Below are 25990 nucleotides of genomic sequence, written 5' to 3' on the forward strand. Positions count from 1 at the left end.
GGGCTGCAGGAAGCAGGGGACGTTTTAAGGGTATCAGTGAACAGGCTGCAGCAGCACCTCAGGGGAGATAAGAGACGTTGTGAGAATATGAACTTAGTTATCCTAGCAGGTTTCCTGTTATATGTATATATAAAGGAAGTTATTTGGCTGGAGAACAATGGTCACAGCCATCGATGTTGCAAGCAATGGTCCTACTATATAGAAAGAGAAGAGAGACATGTTACAGTAGCCAAACATGAGAGAGACATCATGGTCTCCGCCTCCAGCTGGCAATTATGTCCCTGGCTGTTGGTGTCCCATGCTTGTAGCTCTGTTCGGAATGTCCACTTATTCACATAATAGTGCACTACTTAGTGAAGCAGACATTTTGTTGCCGTTTTTTAATTTTCAACTGTACATTTGATTCACTGTATAGTATATGCGTGGTGCACTAGTGATTCTGTTTTATCTGTTGTAATAAACAGTAAGGGCCATGTCGTGCAAGGTACCAGAGGGACAGGTTGTAAATTGCAATTCTAGTAGTTCTAGTTCGCCAATTGCTGGGTTTTGGAGAACAAATGTGACACACCAGATAAAACCTTTAACGTTTTTGAGCTTCTACCTCTCTCTGTCGTTTCAGTGGCATTATATTGCCCTTTCCTTCTCCTTCTCCAGCTGTGCCACCACCTACATTTCGCCTGTGTCTCCTTCATTGTCACACACTCTACGGTTGTCTTTTCTTTCTCGGGCCATAACTTGGTCCCCAATGACAGTACACGTTTTACTGAGCTGCCCTCTCCAACTGAAAATCTAAAAAAACAAAAGACCTTCTGTCAGAAAATCGAAAGGCTAAAAATCATAATCCTTTCCAGGTTTAGATTTTGTATGTCTTTATTCAAATGAAACTTGATAATTCATACTTTGTTTATCCACAAGAACGATATAAGCCACTCTTGTTAAATGCTTAATGGATGGATTTTGTTTTGGTGGTGCCTGGCCTTGATACGCCACAACGTTTCACACGCTGTAGGGGATGGCCACACTTTTATGGCACAATCCCTGCCTGAACAGTGAATTCCTACACAATCCCCTACGAGGCACTTCAGACCCCTGGCCAGATGCCTTGGTACACATGGCCTGACTCTCTGCATTCATTATTAAGCCTCTCTTCAAGATAATCCTTTTGTTTTTACTGCTCATCACGTTGTGCTCTATCCAAGTCACACTTCCTGAATAACATCATAATTCTCCCTTCCTATGACATAGGAGTTTCCCCAATTCTATAGTTATTCGTCTGTTGAAAAACCACCAGTGCAAATTGTTACTAGATATTACGTTAATTGGACTGGCCGTGATAGGCATCAACCTTTTATATCCTTTGAGATGTTGTTGTGGCCTGATTATACAATCCCTTCATATGCAGTGGTTTTCTGCATGGCACCCTGCAAGGCATTTGAGGTACCCATCCAGAGACGTTAGCTCATTGTGCAGATTTGGCATCTGAACACATTAAATGGTGTTCCCACCAAAAGTTAGGGAGGAGGGTAGCGAAGTGCAGTATTTATCACACCTGCCTTTCTGATTTCGCATACTGAGCATACTCTTCCTTCACTCCTTTGCCATAGGATCCCATGTCCTCCCCCAATCAATGCCTGTCACTCTTTTCAGTTGGGAAAATGTGAGATGTGTTGGACATTCCCTGCCCTGTACTCAGTCAGAAACCTGGTCTGTTGTGTCACCCTTCATATTCAGAACCTGAACTCATTAAACAGATGTTAGTGGGACTTCCCACTTCCCACTGTGCTATATCGTATATTGGCCTTCACTCATTGGTGATCATTCTGCTGTCACGTATCCAATGTTTGAATTGTTTTGTAATGTAACTACAAAGTTACAAATGTTGAAACGAATGTTTTATCTTTTATTGTATGTCTTTTGGAGATCAGTTCATCTTATACTCACTTAACTAAACTTTACTTTACTTTACTACACAGTAAAAGGAATTTTGACCAGGGGTGCCCAAACCTTTGTATGCCACATGCCTTTGTATGTACATGTGTATCTGGTTGATGCCTATGCTATGCATCCTATACATGCCAAGCTGAGTTTCTGCTTTTTTTCTCAGGGTTTGATGCCTATTTTACATCTCGTACACTGGAGAACAACAGGAGGAATGTGTGGTTTGCTGAATTCTGGGAGGAGAACTTTAATTGCAAGCTGATGAGTTCCTCAAAGAGAGAAGATACCAGCAGAAAGTGCACAGGTAATATTTAAGATGCTGACTGACGTAAGTCATGACATAATGGCATCCTTAATTGCATAACACTATAATAAACCAAAATCTTCAGAGGGTGCTTATTATAACTGAACTGAGCAGTTTTGTAAGCTGCCACCACCTTTTTAAAACCCTACTCTGTCAGCCAAATAACATAAAAGAGCCCCATCTGTTCCAGTGGCTTGCCATTCCTCCATTTCCACCAGTCTCTGCAATCCCATCTTCACTGCCCCCTTTCAGTTCTCTCCCACATACTTAATTGCCTGCAGGTGAGCAGTTCCTGTTGACACACCACTCCTAATGTTCATAGTTATTCATGCAGTGGTGATGCAGACATGTGACAAGTAATCAATATCAGCCCACTCCTCTATGATTTTGTATTGGATCTCAATATCAATTTTAGGAGTTAACTCCAACAGTAGTCATAGAGTTTTTGGGGACATTATTCACTCATGACAATGTATGCCAGGCAATAGGCCATAACAACATTGAGAAAAGTGTGTAAGGACTGATAATATTTTATTTTCTAGATATAAACTTTTTGGGGGCAGAGCAGCAAAGCTTTTTTTTTTGAAATCCGGAAGTGGCAAACTCGGGCCCCTTCCTGAGGTTGTTCAAAAGGAAGACTCATTTGAGCAGCAGGAGGCACTGCAATAAGCAAAAAAGTGTTTTTCCTAAAACCTTTTGATGAGTTGGCCTTATATGAGTGGTTTTTATGTCTAGTGATGTTTTGGGAGATCCCAAGGCACATGATACAAAATGTATTTGACCGACATATTGAATTTAATCAAAGACAGAAAGCTTGTTGAATCTACACCAAACTTTCCTCCCAAAACCATTCATCTATTACAGCCTATTGAAATTGGCAGCGAAGCCAACAAACAGCAAATTACCTAATTTTTGGTCAGTTGACATGAAACTTGCCGTAAGTGCATACAGCCATGCCCTTGACACAATGACATTATGTTTTCATGGCAACTATGCCCTGCTGGGCTGCATGGCCCCCTCATCGCTGCTTGCAGTTATATTTTAATACCATTCTGTTCATATTAAACACTCATTTGTCCTTTTCAGAATTGAAATTCAAACATCATAATATTTCATATATTCTGTTTGGGCAGCATCCAGAATTGAATTACTAACTATTTATTTTTACAGTGTCAAAGACAAATGAACATGAACAACAATGCGATCACATTATAGATATGGGGAAATGTTCCTTGTCAGGGTAAGCCTCCTGTGACAGCGGGCTTTCTGCAGGTCAATTGATGTGATTTGGGGAGTAATGGAAAAGCCATACTGCTAGTGACAGTTGGCAGTGACAGCAACCGCTCTCTAGGACATGCTTTTGTGGATCAGTCTCTCTCCCCTCAGACATCAGTGTGAGGTGTGAAGCTCATTTACACACAGCAGCAGACAGGAGATGGGACAAGAGTGTCAGCTATTAGGAGGAGAGTGCTTTAGGGGAACGGTGGTCCAGAACTAGTGGCAGAGGAAATCATTTTCTTCATAGAGAGCCCTGGCAATAGAGGAGAGGTTGTGTGTATGTATGCATTTCTTTTCATTGAAAAAATAATTGGATTGAAGAGGAAAGCATTTTAGTGCTCAAAGACCATAATCCTTTTAATACTGTGTGAAAAAGGGAGAGCAAGAGAGTTAGGCGCATGTATTTATGACTGATACTTCCAAGAGGCAAATGGCACTACCATATGAAGTAGTGAAAACCCTTGATGGTGGACTTGATGACGGGAGATCTGTGTCTTTTTTGTGTATATTTTAGTGTCTGTCAGTATTTAGGATAAGAATCTGTTGGACTGAATTTAAATGAATCAGGCTTAGCTTCAACAACTAACTGTCTGATTCAAAGGTGCTGACCAACTTCACAGTCCTATCTTGGTTTGCTTCGCTTGTACCATTTTTTTTTGGAGTGGGTGGGTCAAACATCTGAGTGGGTCGCCTCAGAGAGGTTAGTCTGGCTTGACCCTGCAGCTCTGAAATCTGGGAGTAGCATGTCTCCATATTCAACCATCAACCTGGACCATTCAGGTGAATGTTTTCTTTTTTCAGCTGACAACTATTTCGATTGTTTGAAATACTCCGGGCTCACTGAAGTGGAATTTATGCCATCATAGACTACTCAATAACCTGGGAAACCAAAGTCAACAGATTCAATAGTGCTGTCAGTCAATTGTAAATCAGGGCTAAAATAGGGATTGAAGTCACAAAGTCTATGGCCAGTTTAGTAAAAGGATTAGACAAACATAGTCCCAGACATCATAATGGATTTTAGCAGCCTGTTATTTTCATTTCAGGATGAAAGGCAATGAACTTTAAAGGCTCACAATAAAGGTACTGAATGATTTTCCAAATTGCGAAGTCATAATTATGTTCATTGTTAGTATAACAAGGTAATCACACTAATAAAATGATGAGGATGAGGATGACATACAGTTGTACATACCTATATACAATTTCAACAGAAATACCCTTCTGATTTTCTTTTGGTAATCTCAACAATATATGACAGTCTTGGCTGTGTAAATGTAATGACAGCTCAGAGGAAATATTTTTCGGAGAAAAGCTCCAAGTGGTTAGCACAAAAAAACGTCCTTGACACCGTTACTTTCATCCCTGTCCTTATACAAGGATGATATGCTTTAATGTTCTGTAACAAATCATTGGTTGATTATTTGATCATCTAATCAAGAATGTCTAAAATACTCATATATGCATATTTGTTAGTGGCTCCTTATTTGTAATTCCAATAAATCATGAAAATGACATAATCTTCTCTCAAGAATAGATTAAACATATGCCAGAGGAGTCTAGCATTTTAATTGCAACATTCACCGTTTTTCTTTCATAAATGTCATACACACCACAGAAAATCGAATTCAAATTCCAAATTCCCTTGCCCAGAAAATGGCTTTTAATTTGTATGGAGGGAGCCAAAGGAGGGGGAGGATAAGGAACTCAAACTCTCCTGCCTTTGACCTCATTCTGTTAGTGCCAATCTTACCACATTCATTTATGTGTCATAACTGCATGCTGTGTTTATCTTCATTTCACAGGCATGAGGATCATTTCTATTTTCAATGAGGAGATGAGGAGATACAGAGAAACAGGATAATGACTGTGACAGGCATTTCCCAGCAAGTTTACCAATAAGCAGAAAATAGTACAACTTGTTATGTGTCATAGAAATAGACACCCCAAACGTAAAGACAAGACTTAACATATGAGCTTCTCACTTCTGTGTAAATAATTTACACTTGTATTCAATGTATTGAAGTCAAGTAGAGAGGTAAAGATAGACAACAAGGGGCGGGAGCAGAAGGGGAGCGAAGAGCAGAGACATGGCAGATAAAATCCTTTTGAATATGTTTTGATGTGGAACTTGCTTTGCTTTGACTGTTTTTAGTATTTTTGACAAGAAAAGGAGGTTGGATATAGTCCTATAGTTAGCCAGAAAAATCAGGGTCAAGGTTAGGTTTTTTTGAGAGATGGTTTGATCAATGCTATTTTGAATGATTGTGCAACGTATTGTGAAATAAGACAATTTATGATTTAATTTATTAAATTAATTACTTTAAGTAGTGTCTCATTTAATAAGGGCAGTGCGTGTTTTGTAGTTTTGTAGTGATACAGTCTAGTAGGCAGGGAGATCAGGGAATTGAGTACAGGAAGGTCAAGGGGTGTGAAGCATTCTTGGAGTGCACCAGGTTGTGAGGGTGTAGTCAATGTGCATCCTGGAAGGACTGTAGTGTCATGGAGGGGGAGGATACAGATTTAAAAATTATTGTTATTGTTAAAATGCTGTCATTGAAAACGGTAATGAAATCGTTACTGCTACAGGTTTATAGGAACAGAATGTTCAATTGTATTGTGTTTTTTTTTGGTTAGTCTAGAAAAGGTGCTCAGGAGAAACCTTGGGTTGTTTATACTGTTTTCAATCAATGAAGCTGATATCCCACAAGAAAGTGCTCTTGCATAGCTTACAAGACTATTCTTCCACGGCAGGTAAAATATTTAGTTAAATTAAGTAATTTGTTTAATTTTAATAATTTGTTTAAATGTGTCTAGTCAGCGTAACCGTGTCAAGGGGTGAGCAAAGCACACTTGTGACACCATCTGTTAGTAGGCCGATATGACATGGGGTTGGCTTATGCCACCTTAAGTGCCAGGAGTAATATGACAAGTGCGGCTTCTAGTTTTGACATGAATTCTGTCGTAGTCTTGTCAGATAAACACAGTGAAAGTGGGTGAATTACAATGTTGCACAGACTTCTAATTGCATGTTGAGTTTAATTAGGTCTGAAAGGGCAGTATTTTGAGGTAGAGCTATGAGGTGGTTAATTTTTAAGCCATATGTTAATACAAGGTTAATGATGGGGTTGTGGCAATTAGTTGGCATGTTTACATGTTGGAAAACCTAAAAGAGTCTATAAGTGATTGGAATGCGACTGTAAGGCTATTTTATTATTCTATTTTCCATGTGGATATTAAAATCTCCCACTATGAGGATTTTATTAGAGGTCATAACAAAGGTGGGTAGTCAGAAAACGTCAGTGTATCGGCCAGGTGGTCCATGTAGTGTCGCAAGAGTGACTGAATGGGTCCTTTCCAGTTTGGGTGTGTAAGAAGTAAGAGAACTTCATATCATTTAGATTTTGGGGGGGTAGTTGGGAAAGGCAAGGCTGAAGAGGTGGGTTTTGAGGGCCTTTTTAAATGATGACATTGTGGGGGCATTATTTACAGTACCAGTCAAAAGTTTGGACACACCTTTATTTTTTTGGAAAAATAATAAAAGTGAAGAAAAAAATTCTCAAAAAATGAGAAGGTGTGTCCAAACTTTTGACTCGTACTGTATTTGGCGTGGTAATGAGCCCCACAGGGAGGAAGCTGGCGACGGAAAACGCCCTGTCAATCAGGTTCGGCACTTGGTTCTCGGCATTTGCAGGAAGTTGGCATCAGCAGACCTGAGGCAATGGGAGGGGGCACGTTGGTCAAGGAGGTCAAACAGGTAGGGGGAGCCAGGTTGTTGAGGGCCTTGTAGGTGGGGAGGAGAATCTTGAAATGTATCCTGTGTTTAACCGTGAGCCAGTGAAGGTCATGGAGGACTGGGGTGATGTGGTCACTTGAGTAGGTACTAGTAAGTGGGCGGGTGGCAGAGTTTGTACATTTGTTACAAGTATTGTGACCACTAAAGGAGGTTGGGGAGTAGCTAGACATATGACAGCCACACAACAGACAGAGCTGCACAAAAAGCCATGGCACACTCTGGCAGACAACTAGGCAAATCTAGCCAGCCACTCAGTGGGGAATGACAGGAAAAAAGATAGAGAATTCAGGTAGGGAAAAATTCCCAGAGTAGATATAATGTTTAAAGTAGGTAAGATAGTAATGTTTAGTGACGTGCGCCCATCTTGTTTTGGTGAGGACTTTTTCTACGGCATTCTGTATTATTTCGAACTGATTAATGGCCTTCTTTGCTAGACCAGACAAGAGAGAGTTACAGTAGTCTAGCCTGCTGGTGGTACAAACGTGCATCAGTCTTTCAGTGTCAGCCTGAGAGAGAAACGATTGCACCTTAGGTGATAAAAAGATGTTTTTATTATATTTTTGATATAGGTTTTAAAAATAAGATCTTTGTCAAATTTGACACCTAGGTTTCGGGGTGTCATCCATACATTTATATCAGCAATGCAATTTACAAAGCAATCAATAGAGCTGGAATTGTTGGGTGTAACAGAAATATAGAGCTGGGTGTCATCTACATAGCTGTAGTATTTCATTTGCCTCCTAATGACACTACCAACACTGTATAGACTAAAAAGAAAGGGGGGCCTAAAATGGATCCTTGAGGGACCCCACAGGTCATACAAATGTTTTTTGAGCTGTGGTCCCCAAGGGCCACAAAATATTCCGGGCCAAAAAGGCTGACCCAATTTTAAAGTCTTTTAATGAGGATATCATGATTTGCAGTGTCAACAGCTGTGCTCAGATCCAGAAGGGCAAGGACAGAGAGTTTTTTAAGAGTCGGCATTAATTCTGAGGTAATATACGACCTTGACACCTCAACAGCGATTCTGTTCTGTTCTGGGAACGAAAGCCAGATTGGCAAATGTCAAAGGTACAGTTTGCATCTAGGAAATCATCTAACTGTTTAAAGACATTTTTTTTTCCAGAATTGTACTTAGAAAGGGAAAGTTGGAGATCGGGCCACTCTTTCTTATAGCTCTAAAACATTTACATCCCAGACTCAGGAAAGCAGCAATGGAGATCCCTGAAATGCTCCAGAAAACCTGAGGCAATGACGCATTGAGTCAGGCGATGTGTGCTAAGGGGCATTCGTTTTAGGGGAAGAACGTCACTGGAGGACAAGGAGAGGTCAGAGCAGCCCACCACCAGCACATTCCCAGAAAATGTCAAAGAAATTGAACAAATTGTGCATCACGATTGTCTGATCACCGTCAAGGAAATTGCTGCCATCATTTGGAACACTTAAGGCAATCTTTACATCAAAAACAGCGCCTGACATCACTGAGACAACTCAGTGATTAGTGAGCCTCAGAACTGAGTTTTAATATTGCCACTGATAAGTGATTAATGAGCCTCAGAACTGAGTTTAAATACTGCCACTGATAAGTGATTAGTGAGCCTTAAGAACTGAGTTCAAATACTCCCACTGATAAGTGATTAGTGAGCCTTTAGAACTGAGTTTTAATATTACAACTGATAAGTGGGCCTCAGAACTGAGTTTAAATACTGCCACTGAGAAGGCGATCAATCTCAGGTGCACTGGTAATAAAACATGTGAGAGTCAGGCAAGAAGCTGAGAAAACATGGCATGACCACAATACAATATGACAGGCAACAAGAGAAAAAACATGGATCAGGACTAAAAATAAAGGTAAAGTAGACTAAAACAGTTAAAAGAAAAAAAAAGGTTTTGAAAATAAACTAAAAAAGGACAGGGCATTGGAGCTGTTAAAAAGCACCAAGCTACACCTGGAGCACTCTTGATGTCATCAGGAAGTTGGTTCCAGAGCTGAGCAGCATAGCAGCTTAGAGCTGCTTTACCATGTTTAGTTCTGATAGTAGATATTACCAATAGATTTTTCTTCACAGCTTCAACAGCTGTGTGCCTCTGAAACATATCTCTGTGTGCCGCTGAAACATATCTCTGTGTGCTGCTGAAGCATATCTGTGAGGTATTTGATCCTGCCCCATTTACTGCTTTCTAAAGAAGCAGTAGTGCTTTCATGAATGTGGCGTGGATGTGAAGCATTCTTGAAGGGGAGGATTTCATATGACTTGCAACTACTTAGAAAGTATATAAAAATCACCAATATACTTCACAGCTCATCTGAAGTTTCCTGAAACAGGAGGTCAAAGGTACAGCATTAATATTGGGACTTGCTCTCCAAGATAAGAATAAGCCACATTCTTATGAAAAATGGAAGCTAATCTCTCCAGTATTATGTTAATGAATATCGCTTTCCACTCTCTGCTGAGAGATGAATGGGAGATTATGTTAGGGTGTGATACATGCAGTGATCGATGACTAGCGTTTGGGGGCATAACAGCCTACACAGCTGTGGGTTGTATTGCTGATGAGTTATCAGGATGGGATTGAACACAAAGCACCTGCAATCAGAAGTTGTTAAAGAACATACCACTTTAGTAGACTTTAGTAGACTTCCACCTTAGTGGTCCCATGCCGCCACTGAATAAAAAGTCTTATTCTTGCCAAAGCAAGTCGAGGCAATGTGACTGGATGTTACTCTACGCAGACTCAACGCAAGTTCATGCTGGGCCTTAATTTGATTAATGGGCAACTGGCAACAAGCAAAGCAAAGTCTGCATGAACTCAAGCTAATTCAATAACTTGGCAAAATTATTTTTCTAATTTAATACCATGAGCAAGATCCTAAGCACAAGCATGGGTGTGTCAGCACAATGGTCTTATACATCACACAAAACATTTAGTTCACGCACAACAGACTTTGCTAGTTGCCTGTCAATGAAATTAGGGCCCGTACATTTGGAACCTCATGCATTTGAACATTTATATGAACAATTATACTAATAGTAATAGGGGTGCGGGCTCATTTGACCTTGTGTTGGATATAGGATATTTCACTATATTACTGGAAATGTAAATATTTTTTTATAAAAAAAATGTGTGTGGGTGCTGTTGTGCGTGTCTGTAAATGAGTGACAGCAGAAAATCTACTTTCTCAGTTTGAGAACATGGACATCTACTGATTTACTCCAGATGCTGCTGATTTCACCTCAGGTGCTGGTGAATCATACTGTCAACTTGTGACCATGAATTGAAATGGCAGGTGTGGATTCATGACAGGAAAGCGTAGGCTGTGTATAGACGAGTATATGTGTTTGCTGAGGGTGTGGGTCATGATTTTTGCTGCACCAAAAAAGGTCTGCTCAAGAAACCCATATTGATGCTAGATGAGTACGGTGTGGTATTTGCACATGAGCTGTGTGTGTGTTTTTCTTTTCTTTTTACAAGAAAAGTTAGTAAAGATAGTTTCCACATGCATTTCACACCAATTTAATTATTTTCCATCCGAAGGGCTATAGTATTCTATGATATACAGCTGTCTTAAGAAACATATTTTTTATTGTGCCACATATATCATGAGTATATATTAGTGCTGTCAGTTTAACGCGATATTAACGGCGTTAACGCAAACTCATTTTAACGCCATCAATTATTATAATTTTTTTTAGATTAACGTTCTTTTTGGCCTCGTAAACTGAGTAGTAGGCTAACGTTACGTTGAGTGAATGGTGAGCGCTATACGGCTAAATGGATGATAAAAAAGCTTCTGAATAGAAAGTTTACCTTTTAAAGTTGTGTTGTGCAAAATCTGAAAATGTCAACAGGCAGCTGGCTGAAAGCACAGAAGTAGTAGGCTTACCTTTTATTGGTAACCTAACTGTTACGACTCATTGTTTTTTAAATAAGAGGCCTGACTTCTATGTTCACAGCAAACTTAAAAAAAAAAAAATATTGCCCTGTTTGGCAATGCTGTTTTTCAATAAAATAAAACATTGCATAAAGCAAGCTAATCCAGTTTTCCATGTTGATAAGAGCATTCAAATAAAATAAAAATGATGGATAAAAATGTGCGATTAATCACGTTTAATTTTGAGTTAACTATGACAAAAATGCGATTAATCGCGATTAAATATTTTAATCGTTTGACAGCACTAGTATAATCATATATTTTCATTTCAAGTCATCTCAACCACCATAAAAAGTAAAATTTGGCAGAAAATATGTGCATGTGTTATGTTTCTGCCAAAGCTATTTTTAACTGTCCCTCTCTTCTCTCCATAGGTCAAGAGAGAATAGGGTCAGACTCTAAGTATGAACAGGAGGGCAAAGTTCAGTTTGTGATTGATGCAGTGTATGCGATGGCCCATGCCCTGCACAACATGCAGAAGGATCTCTGTCCTGACACATCAGGGATTTGTCCAGAAATGGATATTGCTGGGGGAAAGAAGCTTCTCAAATACATCCGCAGTGTCAGCTTCAATGGTGAGTTAACATTTATGCCAACATTTATTTATGCTCTGTTTTTACACAGCAACATTGTGATATTCAGTGCTAGGCGGTGAATTTAAAATACTTAATGTTAATGTTAATGTTTTAGCAAATATTTTTAGCCATAATATATATACATGGCAACACTTTAGTTAAGGAATCATGTGTTAACCGTTAACACATTACTTATTTGTTTCTTTAGCATCATTGATCATGTATAAGCCCGTATTCGCCGCTCTCTTATTCTTTACTGAATATGTCCTTTTTTCTTGGAACATCCTTAATTACCAACTAATTGGTGTCAACCTAAGCGTACTGTTATTTAATGAGAATAAAAATACAAAGTTTTTAGCCTCCTAATACACTGTATGAATATGTTACTTATAGAGACAGAATAATTGAACAATATGTATTCCTACTGACAAACACTGTTTAATTGCTCAATGCAATGGCACCAAAGATCACAGTAATGGTGTACTCACCCCGGCTGCTACTGGTGACTGGGAGGCAGGGCCTATTTTCTAAAGTGCAAACTTGCTCAAGAGCAATGAGTGCACTTCAATCAGTGATACCTATATAGTATATCATTACTAATCCAACATATGCTCCCATAATGGCCCACTATAGGTACAGTCACATTCATCCTTAATAAACTGTTTATATCTCATTGTTCCTTTAAAACAGGTTCCTTGTTCTAAAGTGAAGGCTTTTCGAATGACAACATAGAAAGGATGAAATCCTTTTGCGAGTTTGACAATTCTATTAAGAAAAATAAATTACAAGACAATTTCTCATAATAGTACCACACCCCTCTAAAATAATCAGAGCTTTCTTTCAAGCCTCTGTCAGGCTCTCACAGATGTCTTTGTCTTGTGAGACTACAAGATCGACTTGTTGGTGAAGTTTGTTTGCTGGTAAAGGCTACAACTATTCTGCCACTATAAGTGACATATTCAGACAATATATTAAAAGGCTACAATCTTTATTTTGATCCTTGCTGTATATATATCATTAACCTTAGGTTAAGACCAGCTAGTTCGTTATTAAGGATGTGAGAAGTTGGTGTATAATATATACTTATTAATATATTGACAAATGTAATTAATTGGACAATTGATTGAAGATAATAGAGAAGTAAACCTAATGGTGTCCATGTTCACTATTAGCCCAAACCTGAACTTTGGACTAAATGCCATTAACACCAGACTCATCTCTCACCAGACTCTTCTCATGCAGATTCAGTTGTTTAATTGTTCATTTAATATTCAACACACATGAAATGCAAAGCTAATGATAATCTAACGATAATTGTTTGAGTTTGGTGCAAATATAATTGTAGCAGCCTAGTCTAGTAGTGGTACAGTGATAATAGTCTTTGGTTGAGCTTTTGTACCGTTGCAGTGATGACTGAATGATTAGAACATTCTACCTGCTGATTCAGAGTGTTCCTGGTGCCTTGATCTCAAACCACAATTACATCTTTTTTTTTTTCATCACACCCTCCTCAAATCCTCAAAGTTGTTTTGTTCTTGTTTTAAATATCTTCTCCCCATTCTTCCCTTTGAATCATCCAATCATCATGTTATTCAAAATACAGGGAGATGGAGTAAATGTTGAAAAGATAATAGAAAATCTCATTTTCATTTTCGCAGATACACATAATCATGCACTGTTCTCACAACAGGTGCTAACTACATTTTATCTCTGCAGGTAGTGCTGGGACATCTGTAACATTTAATCGCAATGGCGATGCTCCAGGACGATATGACCTGTTCCAGTACCAGTTGAACAATAATAGCATCCCTGGCTATAGAGTTATTGGACAATGGATGGACACACTACAACTTAACGTGAGTACAGTGTGGATATACACCCTCAGACTCTGATTTACTGAAATACAAATATTTGTGTGAAAAAATCATATATTTATATACATATATATATATACTGTATATACAGCCGTGGAAAAAATTAAGAGACCACTTCAAAATGATCAGTTTCTCTGGTTTTACTATTTATTGGTATGTGTTCAAGTAAAATGTACATTTTTGTTTTATTCTATAACCTACTGGCAACATTCCTACCAAATTTCAAATAAAAATATTGTCATTTAGACCATTTATTCGCAAAAAAATTACAATTGGACAAAATAGCAAAAAAGATGCAGTGTCTTCAGATCTCGAATAATGCAAAGAAAACAAGCTCATATTCATTTTTAAACTACAAAATACTAATGCTTTACCTTAGGAAGAGTACAGAAATCAATATTTGGTAGAATAACCTTGATTTAAAATCACAACTTTCATGTGCTCTCCACCAGTCTTTTACATTGCCGTTGGGTGACTTTATGCTACTCCTGGCGTAAAAATTCAAGTAGCTCGGCTTCTTTTCATGGCTTGTGACCATCCATCTTCCTCTTGATCACATTTCAGAGGTTTTTTATGGGATTCAGGTCTCGGAATTTGGCTGGCCATGACAGGGTCCTGATCTGGTAGTCCTTCATCCACACCTTTACTGGCTTGATTTTGCAGCTATCACAAATACAATTATTTTAACATTTTAATAAAGGCACTATGATTTGTGCAAATGTATGACTATTTGCAAATATATACTTTGTAAAGATTTCATCATAATTAGTTTGTGCATTTGTTGTGAAATGTAATTTGTAATTCTCTTTGTAAAGTGTTAAATCTCCATTTGTGGATCCTCCAACACATGCATTCATCCTAGCTTTTTTTCACAATCCACACACAAATAGGTCTTGATCCACACTTGTGTAATGTACGCATGGCTTTACCAACATCACCCATCCAGCTTGTGGGCATCCATCTTTATTGCAGCTGTGAGAATGTGTAAAGGCAAATATGTATTATAGTAAAAGACCAATATGTACTATAGTTGTAATATAAGGGCAAGCAAAAAAGTTTGCCAGTTGTATGGTACAAATGGACTACTTCTGCCATTGTTTCTAGAAGTTTCCCCAAAGCGAACATCAAATATGCTACCTGAATTACACCACAAAACAGATGTGCACCCAGTTTTCATACATGCAATGGATGTACACCCAGTTTTCTTTCATACAAGGGAAGTCCTCTGTGCTCCGTGTGCATCTCCTCTCATGGTTTTACAGGGAACTCCCCAGACACTCCCATTAACGCATGCAGAAGGACACTCCCATTAACGCATGCAGAAGGACACTCCCATTAACGCATCCAGAAGGACACTCCCATTAACCCATGCAAAGGACTCTCCCATTAACGCATGAAAAAGGACACCCCCCGTAATGCATGCAGGAGGAGGAAAAGTCCAACCTGTCATTGTGTGCTCCTCTGGCATTCTAAAAAAACATCTGCTCCCTTTTTAAGATGTTTTGGAAGATTTAAAAAGTATTTTACCTTGAGGTGGTAGAGTTACTGTACATGGTAGCCTAGATAAATCCTGAATCCAATCTGCTTTAACCAGCTCCTTGTCCTTTTATGAAAGACCCAAGTAAAATAAATCAAACAATTTATAACTATTTATAACAAAGTGTCCTAACTTAGTGAAATGTTCAGGTGCCCTTTAAAGGGGGTACATTAAACCCATTTAAGCGTATTGGCTCAGCACTAATTTGTTTTGAAGCTTGAAATTTAAATGTCATTGCTTATGATTGCATTGTGGAAAAATCTGTTTCTATCTTGGATTAAGCCACCATTTTCTTTATGCATGACAATATCAAGACATTTTTTCATGTTGTTTTCATTCAATTTAATGAGCGGTCTACCATCGAGAGGTCTAACATACCTCACTCACTACCTTTGTCAGCAAATACATTTTACCTGGACCTTATCAACTCCCTAAAGTAAAAGATGTCCAGACATTCTCAGGAATAGGGCTGTGTCCGAGTCATAAAATGGGTGGGCATAAAATTGAGTAATAGTATGAGGAAGTGGTTTATACTGGTATTAATCTTTAAAATAGTTTGGGAAATGTTTTTATGGCACTGTTTGCACTAGTCTTGTCAATTTACAAATACTATATATTTAACCATCTACATGTGGCAGTTTTCTTGTGGTGCTTTAGAATATCACTCAAGCATTTTCATATGTATATTTATTATATGTTCATTCATTTCTCTTACTTTAGGTTGTGGGTAGCATTTAACATTATTGAAATCTGAACAACAACTAATAAAGCTTTTGTGATGCTATTATATCACTAGACAGTGAGGTAAAGATGCACTTATGTTAGAGAGCACAGCTTAAACAGCGACTTGGCCAACTCTTGCAGCAGGCAGACTGAGGTTTTAATAATGTGCAGTCTGTTAGTACATACCATGCCATGTTTTTAGGTGCCCCTTGCAACGAAATTACGCCTAAAACGGGTGCTAACGTGTAAGTACATCTGCCCCAGACATTCTATAGTACATGCCATCTGCTGTTATGTCAGCTTTATGACAGAGAGTCTAAGTAAAAAAGTGTGACTGGTCTGTATTTCCATTTACGCTCTGAGATACATTCCTGCCACAATCATCTTATACATTTATGGGAATGAATCTTGTGATGTTTATATTCTAATTGCAGTTTTATTTTTCAGAGAATACTGCCATGTGTTTGTGTACATTTGTACTACAACATTATTCCATTGAGAACTGCATGCAAATTGCATCTTTAAAGCAGTATGGATGTGTTCATGGAGATGCACATTATCATGAACAGGGTTATCTAGTAAATACTCCCCTCCTTACCACATTATCATTAACAGGGTTATCTAGTAAATACTACCCTCTTTACCACATTATCATTAACAGGGTTATCTAGTAAATACTCCCTCTTTACCACATTATCATTAACAGGGTTATCTAGTAAATACTACCCTCTTTACCACATTATCATTAACAGGGTTATCTAGTAAATACTACCCTCTTTACCACATTATCATTAACAGGGTTATCTAGTAAATACTACCCTCCTTACCACATTATCATTAACAGGGTTATCTAGTAAATACTCCCCTCCTTACCACATTATCATGAACAGGGTTATCTAGTAAATACTACCCTCTTTACCACATTATCATTAACAGGGTTATCTAGTAAATACTACCCTACTTACCACATTATCATTAACAGGGTTATCTAGTAAATACTACCCTCTTTACCACATTATCATTAACAGGGTTATCTAGTAAATACTACCCTCTTTACCACATTATCATTAACAGGGTTATCTAGTAAATACTACCCTCTTTACCACATTATCATTAACAGGGTTATCTAGTAAATACTCCCCTCCTTACCACATTATCATTAACAGGGTTATCTAGTAAATACTACCCTACTTACCACATTATCATGAACAGGGTTATCTAGTAAATACTACCCTCTTTACCACATTATCATTAACAGGGTTATCTAGTAAATACTCCCTCTTTACCACATTATCATTAACAGGGTTATCTAGTAAATACTACCCTACTTACCACATCATGTCAAATGCATGTCAGTAGTCTTCATCTTAGGACATACATCCAAAGTAGGTAAGGCACAAGATGGCCGCAGATACTGCTGCTTTTGTCTGCCATGAATGTGGAACCAATGGCAAAAGGTGTTGCGCTTAAAGCTTAAGAGATGTATCTTGCTCAGTATCCATAGCAACCTGAGCGATAAGCTCTTAGCTGTTTCTATGTTGGACTTAATTATTATAAAGAAAGATAGACCGCAAAAGCATGAATTATGAACTCCAGCTTAATCTCTTGCAAATAAAAAAAAAACAGTTAATGGGCATATATTAATTTATCTCATCACCGTGCCCATTGGCAGTGCAACCAATATTCTTCCTCCTTACAGAGTGAGAGAATGTTATCTTACAAGGTTCATATATCCACAGAGATGGTGAAATCTTACTGATTCCGTAGTATGATAAAGGTGTAGTCACTGGTCAAGATGCCGAGTTCTAGCAGATTTCCCAGGTTATTGAGGTTGGGAATAAGCTAATACCCAGGAAGTAGGATTTAATTCTTGGTATCTTAGCAACTGCTTGACTGCCTGAGGATTTTGCACAGTGCTTCATAACCATCGTAATACCCTTGATAAGACAAGAAACCTTAAGCTCCTATAAACATATGAGTTGTTCATTCTCAATTCAGAATGTTAATTCTTTGATTTGTGAATTCAGTAATTAAGACTTGCATATGAGGAAGAGAGAGAGAGAGAGAGAGAGATTTTTGGATTTCCATGAGCAACAATGTGGGCAATATTTCCTTTTATGTTAAATGTGCAGAGAGCTGACGTCAGGTAAAAGATTAAATGATTGTGGAAATTGTGTGATAACTGTGAGCTAAATGCTAAGGTTGTAGCCATAGGCTGCCCTAGGGTGATAAAAGAGGCTGCATGCATAATGTCAGCAAATGAGAGCTCTCCCACTCCATAGGCATAAACAGTATACAACTGTCCCACTCCCTTTCTCTAGAATTTACTTCAACCCAATTTCTTTTGGTGGATGAGTATAAAAAAGAACATGTCCATGAATATGATTACTGTCAGCCTATAGGTTTTTCATTTTCTTTGACAGTGAGTTTTTTTCTGATACAGTGAGTTTCTGACTGTCCACAGTGGCTATCTGAACCAAGGTAGCTGTGGTCTAAGTCAAACCCGTTAGCTTAGTGGGGTACGTCAACTTAAATTGTGCCAAAGCCAGGACCCTGTGATGTTCTAAATGGCTTTAGAACCAGTCACCTCAATGCACTCTTGCTATCATGTTGTACCCTCAGTTAGTTTGTCAACTGCAGTCTGCTTCATTTGTTTTCTGCTTGCCTGCTTCCATTTCCAAACACACCTTTCTAAATCTGTCTAGGTCTTGTTTATTTTCCTTATTTGTGCTACATTTCAGCTCGTTCATTTGTTTTGTTGGATAAATCAGCAGTAGCAGGAACTGGAGCACTTGCCGCTTCTTAGCAGCGATTGCAAAAGCAGCAGCTTAAAGAAGATGTAGGACATGAAGGCCAAACACATCACCATTTCATATACAAACATTAAAGCAGCAGTAAGTAGTTTTGGTATTAACCAGTGAGCTAACAACCTAAACATAATGTAAAAACCTTGCAAACACCAACAACAGCTTAGGTGGCACTGGTAAAAGTTTGACATCAAGTGTCTTTTGGTGATCTAGTTGGGGTCATTGTGCTATGAAAGCTTTTCTTACATTTTCACAGAGTGGTCCATCCTGGACAACAGAATTACATAGTACATAGTCTGGGCGGCGAGTGGGAACAAAAAGTGTGTATCGCTCTCATATACCACCAAAATGAATTTGAAAATGATTGCTTATAAGCACATAAATAATGTACGCATTGTTGGAAACAAAAAGATTATTGCAAAACAGCCATTATTCCTCCAAAAGAGTTTAATGTTGATGGAAAATTATTAAGTACACAATCTTATTTGATCCTAAGCATTAAAAAGGCTTTAATTTTCAACTTCAGCTGCTTACAGAAACTAAACTACTGAAACAATGGTGAAATCTGCACAGAAGGCGTATTATGAACGAGACTATTGTTTGTCAGGAGACATCAAGCTCTCGGTAGTACATCCCTGATACAGTACTTTTAATAATTCAGAACAGCAGTCCTGTCTGTGTGATCAATATTTGCTGTTCAATGTTAATAATTGATTGTGTTCCTACAATTGCTTCTAGGTTAATAACGTTAAGACAAGTCAATATCTGATATTGTATTCTGGCATATGTACTGCTTAGCTCTAACAGGATTGTAACAGGGAGTTGCCTCACATTTCTTCTTTCTATTCAGTAAACCGCAGACTACAGTGTACAGTGTTCCTGTTACTTTTACGGATTGAGTTTAGTGATACGTTATTTTGTGCGCCATTCTGTTGATCACAGCACCTACAATGGGCTGAGTAAGAGGAAAGACACAAAGGGACTGGAGACCAGGGACGTGCACAGGAGGGGGCTAAGGTTGCCCGCGCAGCTGCTTGTCTGCCCTCCTCGACTCAAGTTGCTATTTTTTTTTGAAATAGTATAACGGCTGCAGAAATTGATGTAGGCCTAGACAAAAAAAATCACAGAATATGTGCGTGGGAAGAGGGGGCGTGGCGGCGGTTAAAGATCGACCCTGACAATTTCACAGTTTCAAGTGATATAGACAGAATATGGTTGTGTGGCGGCAACGGTTACAAAAATTAACGTGTTGCCCTTTTCCAGGGCAGAGCAAAGGCCCTTCAAAATTCTTGTGCAGGTCCCTGCTGGAGACAGAGACATTCAGAAATCCATAGGAACTTCATCCCTTTTGTACTTCTTCTCTCACCTCCCCTTCCCTTCAGAATGAATATACCTTTCAGATGGCAGATTACTGCGATGTTCAGGGTTTTTACTCTGAACTGCTTTGGCATGGGCTAGGAGCTCATGCATCATTCACTACTATGAGTGCTTCACTCTACAGACCTCCAGCTACTACTCTACTAGTCACACTATCACCACAATAAGCCTCTGTGAAAGATATAAATACCATCAGGGATTTGAATGCTAACAGAATTGCTCTCATTCATGGTTGATTACACACCAAACATGCAACTTTTTTAACCAAATTCTGAGAATCTTCTACTGTATGTTGGTTATCTGGTTATAGGTTATTTTTTGCGTCTGCATGGGCATGGATACCTCTACCCACCTTTAACACTAAAAGGTCTATATCCCTCGTCCGGGATATTTTTATTTTTGAGTTTTCGTCTTAGAGACATAAAAAGAACAACCACGGAAACATTGAACCATTTTCTAATATTATTGCTGAGGTCTTCTAGAATAGAATCATATATTCCATTTGTGCATCAATGTTTTTAGTTAAGCAAAATGTACAAAAACATCAAGGCATGTCAGACAACTTAGAAAAGTCTAAAAGGCCTTGGACCTTTGAGTGTTAATGTCCTCAAATCAGTTTTGAGATGTGTGGTTTTTAAAAAAAAAATTTAAGAGCAATATTTCAGAACTGCTTGTATTTATCAAGCTCATATTTGGAATGCACGATGTTGTACACCAAATACACTAACGAAACCATCTAAACTGTGTTAACAAGGGTTTAATGGTGGGGCCGTGGATCCAAATCTTATGTAGAATTGAGGTGGGTTGAGGAGGAAGTGTTCTCTAGCATCTGTTAGTCTCTGAACTGTTTTACAAATGAAGTCCAAATCAGGCCTGCAGAGATATCAGACAATAAACAGAAACTTGGATAAAAGGCCCTACTTTGAAAGGGAATTAGCTCTGGGTTTGGTTAGGTGCTGTGACATAATGATCAGGAGCAAACACGGGATGGTCAAAGGGATGAACTCAAAGCACACTAGGAAGGACCAGACGTCCATATCAGGCTTAGCAATCATGATGAACATGATGATGTAGCACAGGAAGATCCCAGTCAGCAGCACGTAGCTTAATTCACGTCCAGAGGCGCGAACAATAGGTGTATCATTATAGCAGACGAATGAACTCAAAGCATGAACTCAAAGCACACTAGAATATTACAGTGCCTTTGTGGGACAGGTTAAACGGCAGATCAATTTGTGGACGTGTCCTTGCTACATAGGCACAAAACAATTGATAGTAAGGTATTCTAGAATTCGTAATGCCTAAAGGTGCCCGATGCTTTGCACATGGTATGAAATTCACAAATGAATTTGCATTGTAATCAAATTCGGATAAGACCATGGCCTTGATTGTTGTCGTTCAAGCCTGTGTTGCTCAGGCCCAAGGTGTTTACAATATCCTTTTTTCCGGAACCTGAACAATGTGTGTTATTTATGTCAATATTTTGTAACACATTGTAACACATATTCAAGTAAATATAATATTTATGATTCCTGGGGTGATGTCCAGCCAATGTTTTGATATCATTATTGTTATGACCTCATAGAGATATTTAGCAATAGTAATATGGGTTGTATGGAAACTTCATTCCTTTCATCTATCATTCTCTCATTTGTTTTCTCCTCTGTAGGTTGAGGACATACAATGGCCTAATGGTGAGCAGGATATCCCCATCTCTGTTTGCAACCTGCCATGCAAAACTGGCGAGCGGAAGAAGATGGTGAAAGGCATGCCGTGCTGCTGGCACTGTGAACTGTGTGATGGCTACCAGTACCAGTACGATGAGACCACCTGCAAGCTGTGCGCCTATAATATGCGGCCCAACTCTAACCGCACAGGGTGCCAACCCATCCCCATTGTCAAATTAGAGTGGCACTCTCCCTGGGCTGTTATCCCTGTCTTCCTGGCCATGCTAGGCATCATAGCCACCATATTTGTAATGGCAACATTCGTCCGCTATAATGATACACCTATTGTTCGCGCCTCTGGACGTGAATTAAGCTACGTGCTGCTGACTGGGATCTTCCTGTGCTACATCATCACGTTCGTCATGATTGCTAAGCCCGATATGGGCGTCTGCTCCTTCCGACGTATCTTTCTAGGGCTGGGCATGTGCATTAGTTATGCTGCCCTGCTCACCAAAACAAACCGCATCTATCGCATCTTCGAAGAGGGCAAAACAACAGTGACACCACCCAGGTTGATCAGTCCCACCTCCCAGCTAGCCATCACCTCCAGCCTTATATCTCTGCAACTCCTTGGGGTCTTCGTCTGGTTTGGGGTGGACCCACCTAACGCTGTTATTGACTATGATGAGCAGAAGACCATAAACCCAGACAAGGCTCGTGGTGTCCTTAAGTGTGACATCACAGACCTGCAAATAATCTGCTCACTTGGATACAGCATCTTGCTCATGGTGACATGCACAGTGTATGCAATCAAGACCCGCGGAGTACCGGAGAACTTTAATGAAGCCAAGCCCATTGGTTTTACGATGTACACCACGTGCATAGTGTGGCTCGCCTTCATCCCCATATTCTTTGGCACAGCGCAGTCTGCAGAGAAGGTAAGTGCTAAAATTGTTATGATCTTTTTTTTTTACCATGAACTGATCATGGCAACTCCAGGTCAGATTTGTTTCCCACTGATAAGAGAAAGCAAAGAAAGTCAGTACAAGTACTCATTAGGAATCCTGACAATGGAAAAAAAAAGAAATAATGAATGTGGGGATTTTCTCAGAATTCCCTGCAGTCTTCTCTACAAGTACCTGGATGTTGAACATATGCAATCCCCCTCAGTTTACAGTTAGTTTCGAAATACCCCAACACAGCTTTTGTGACTTGGGTAAAATCTCCGCTTTGGTATTATGAAAGAACCTGTGGTACAGCTGCACATCATGGACCAGGCTGTGTCAGTGCAGGAATATACTTGACTTTAAAGTCATATCAAAGTATAGTGCTACACAAATTCACCTTGTCAACCCGTTCCTGTATATTGACTCCATTTCTAGCAGCTACTTGAAAATCTAGAGGAGCCTTCAAATCTCCTATGAAGTGGCTCAAATAATTGTGATTTTGTTCAGGTGTGACAGATGTCAACCTAAAATGGGAAATTAGGGTTGAGATGAAGGAGTTTAGATTTTGCCAATTGCATTTAGTATTCATCCACAGTGATAACTTGAAGTGGAGGGTTGCTCTTCACTAAACCTACTGAAACGGAAAGTGTTTAAAGAGAATTCAAAAAATAAACATTCCTATCTCAAAGAAAAACTAAACCTGTTTGAGCCAACGGAAGGTGCAAGTGAGCCAATTATGTTCCCAGAAGTTTGCAAAAAGTGAATTATAATTGCAAATGTATTTTTTATACTACATCAATGTAAAGTGTCAAGAGATCAATCCTATATTAAAAGCTAAGAAAAGTGTAATTTGACATCTTTGGGTCTTAAAGTAGTGTTTGGATTGGTCTCACCTGTCTTCCAATAGTTTTCATCAGGCAGAAGGGAATCATCTGCATGCACCCAGTATGCACTGCCCTCACAGTATGTGATTTTGCTCCAACAAGAACCCCAACTCACCTCTCCTCCGATGAGCCCTATTTAGTCATGGACAGCCATTAACACGAAGAAGTACATTTTCTAATATGAAAGACTTTTGCTTTTTTATAAATGCAAGAAATGTTTACCCATAACTATGGTAATGAGTGCTATTATTACCATGGTTCCCTGCTTTCTAGTTCCGCTTAAATGTATAAGAGTAATCTCATGAGCACAATCCGGTTTATGGCAACTCACTCTCCCCCGTCTTTAGCAGTCTTGGATGGATCCTTGAGTGGATTTATGCTGTTTGCACGCTAATATGTTTACTCCTGCTTGACATACAGCTCTCGGAAATAAGTGTCTGTTTTACTTTTATAGGTAGGTATTTAAAGGAGTACATTTAAAAAAACTACAGATATAAACTACAGACAGTACAAATATTGTCATTAAGAGCATGAATTTGCAGAAATTGCCAACAAGTCCAAAACTTTAAGTTCAGACCACTAATAATGCAAAGAAAACAATTACATTTTCATTTTTAAACAACACAAATACAAATGTTTTAACTTTAGTCAGAAATCTATATTTAGTGGAATAACACTGATTTACTTGGCATTCTCTCCACCAGTCTTTTACATTACTTCCTGTTTAGTGACTTAATGCCACTCCTGGTGCAACAATGGTACAAGGTAGTAAATGAGGTAGTAAATATTTTTTAATTTTTTATTATTTTTTATCAAATGACTGAACATCTAGCCTATCATAAAACTCAAGTTTACACAAAACTGCTGGGAAACTTGAATATGATGCAACTTCACACACACACACACACTGAGCTATTATATAAATGGGTGGATTAAACCTTTTTTCCAAGCTGAATATAAAGAGAGCAAAGATAACATGCTGCACTCCCTGAACTGAACTGACATCTGATCTGGCAATAATTGAACAATCTCTGCATCAGCAACTGTGCAATGAGAATAGGTGGGGTTACATGTATTTGGTTGTTTCACTGACACAAAGCAGGATTTGATCGAGCAGAAATGGGTTGACTAATTGGTGGGTGTGACAATGAAGTTATTATTTATCACCCAATCACAATCGTTTGACCATATTATTAACATTAACACAAAGCTCAGTAATTGTTCTTCAATACAGTAATCAACACACTTCCGGTAGTGAATGGAGCAGTTCACACCAGAGGAGACAGAGATTCTTGTGTGGAAGGTCTGCCTGACATGAAATCATTTAAAGGTTCACTGAAAAAAGGTGTTGCTTTAAATAAAACTGATTTGCCCGGGTCCTTCATTTCTCCACATACAGTACAATGTGGCAAAACTGCAAGATTAAACTTAGCTCTTAAAATTCTGAGCATCATTTAAAACTGTGAACAGGGAATGAATAATCATTGTGTGGTACATTACGGATATCGACATGAAAATGCTAGCGCTGGTCCTAGCGCTGTCACCTATGTGTCCTCATAATACAACCTTGAGAGCTAAATGGAATGCGCCATTGCACAGTGGGGAGCAGCTGGTTGATTAGGAGCAGAAGGCACACCTATGGGATACTACACCTCGTGCAGCTCTGACGTCAGCATTGTGCTGCCCAGCTGAGTGGAATTGTGACACGTTGGCCTTTGCTTCTTGTCTTTGCCTTTGTCTGTATAACATGGGAAACAGTTGAGTCTACAAATATGTACTCCTAGCCCCGTGAATCATTCCTTAATTCCATACCAAACACAAAAGTGAAGATATCTGTGATTGTATGCTACCCTGATGAAAGACGTGAAAAAAATGGCAATCAATGCATACCATATATCAATGAAGGTTATGACCATGAGTCATTTTGTCTCATTATAAATAATGACTGCATTTTTTTAGATGAGCAGACTTTTGAAGAAGTACAAAGCAGTGCAGGCCGACAAACACGTACTGGTATTGTCCAGGCTTTTTTTCTTCAATGTCACCCTGGGGTGACTTTGGGATTGGAACAACTCTAAAATTGACAAATCTGTCATCAAAGTACTCATTAACCAACTACTTGTCATTGACCGTGATATTTGTGTTTGTAATGACTTTTAGGGTACTTCAAGTGAAGGATAGAGGCATTGTGTTGACAGTCATGAATAGTTACACTTCAAATTCGTTTTTTTACTCACAACTACATTAGTGAAGATGCTTTCAATCTTGGTGTTGCATTCCCTCACATTTCATCCCTCTGACATTGATCTATACCTCTAAGGTCTGATATATTGTCCAGAGCAGTTAAGA

General features: G+C 38.8%; 1 protein-coding gene across 1 annotated transcript in view; it reads left to right on the forward strand.

The window, feature by feature from the left end:
* The window catches only part of grm7 (glutamate metabotropic receptor 7), a gene marked incomplete at both ends in the record, with an annotated part of 154737 nt that overhangs the window by 106845 nt on the left and 21902 nt on the right, over positions 1–25990 (forward strand). The window contains 4 exons of the mRNA XM_080846603.1: positions 2105–2242; positions 11625–11825; positions 13542–13681; positions 21813–22748. Of these exons, the coding sequence (XP_080702729.1) occupies positions 2105–2242; positions 11625–11825; positions 13542–13681; positions 21813–22748 (1415 nt within the window). The remainder of the gene's footprint in view (positions 1–2104; positions 2243–11624; positions 11826–13541; positions 13682–21812; positions 22749–25990) is intronic.

The sequence above is a fragment of the Sprattus sprattus genome (genome assembly GCF_963457725.1).
Source record: "Sprattus sprattus genome assembly, chromosome: 10".
Taxonomy (NCBI): domain Eukaryota; kingdom Metazoa; phylum Chordata; class Actinopteri; order Clupeiformes; family Clupeidae; genus Sprattus; species Sprattus sprattus.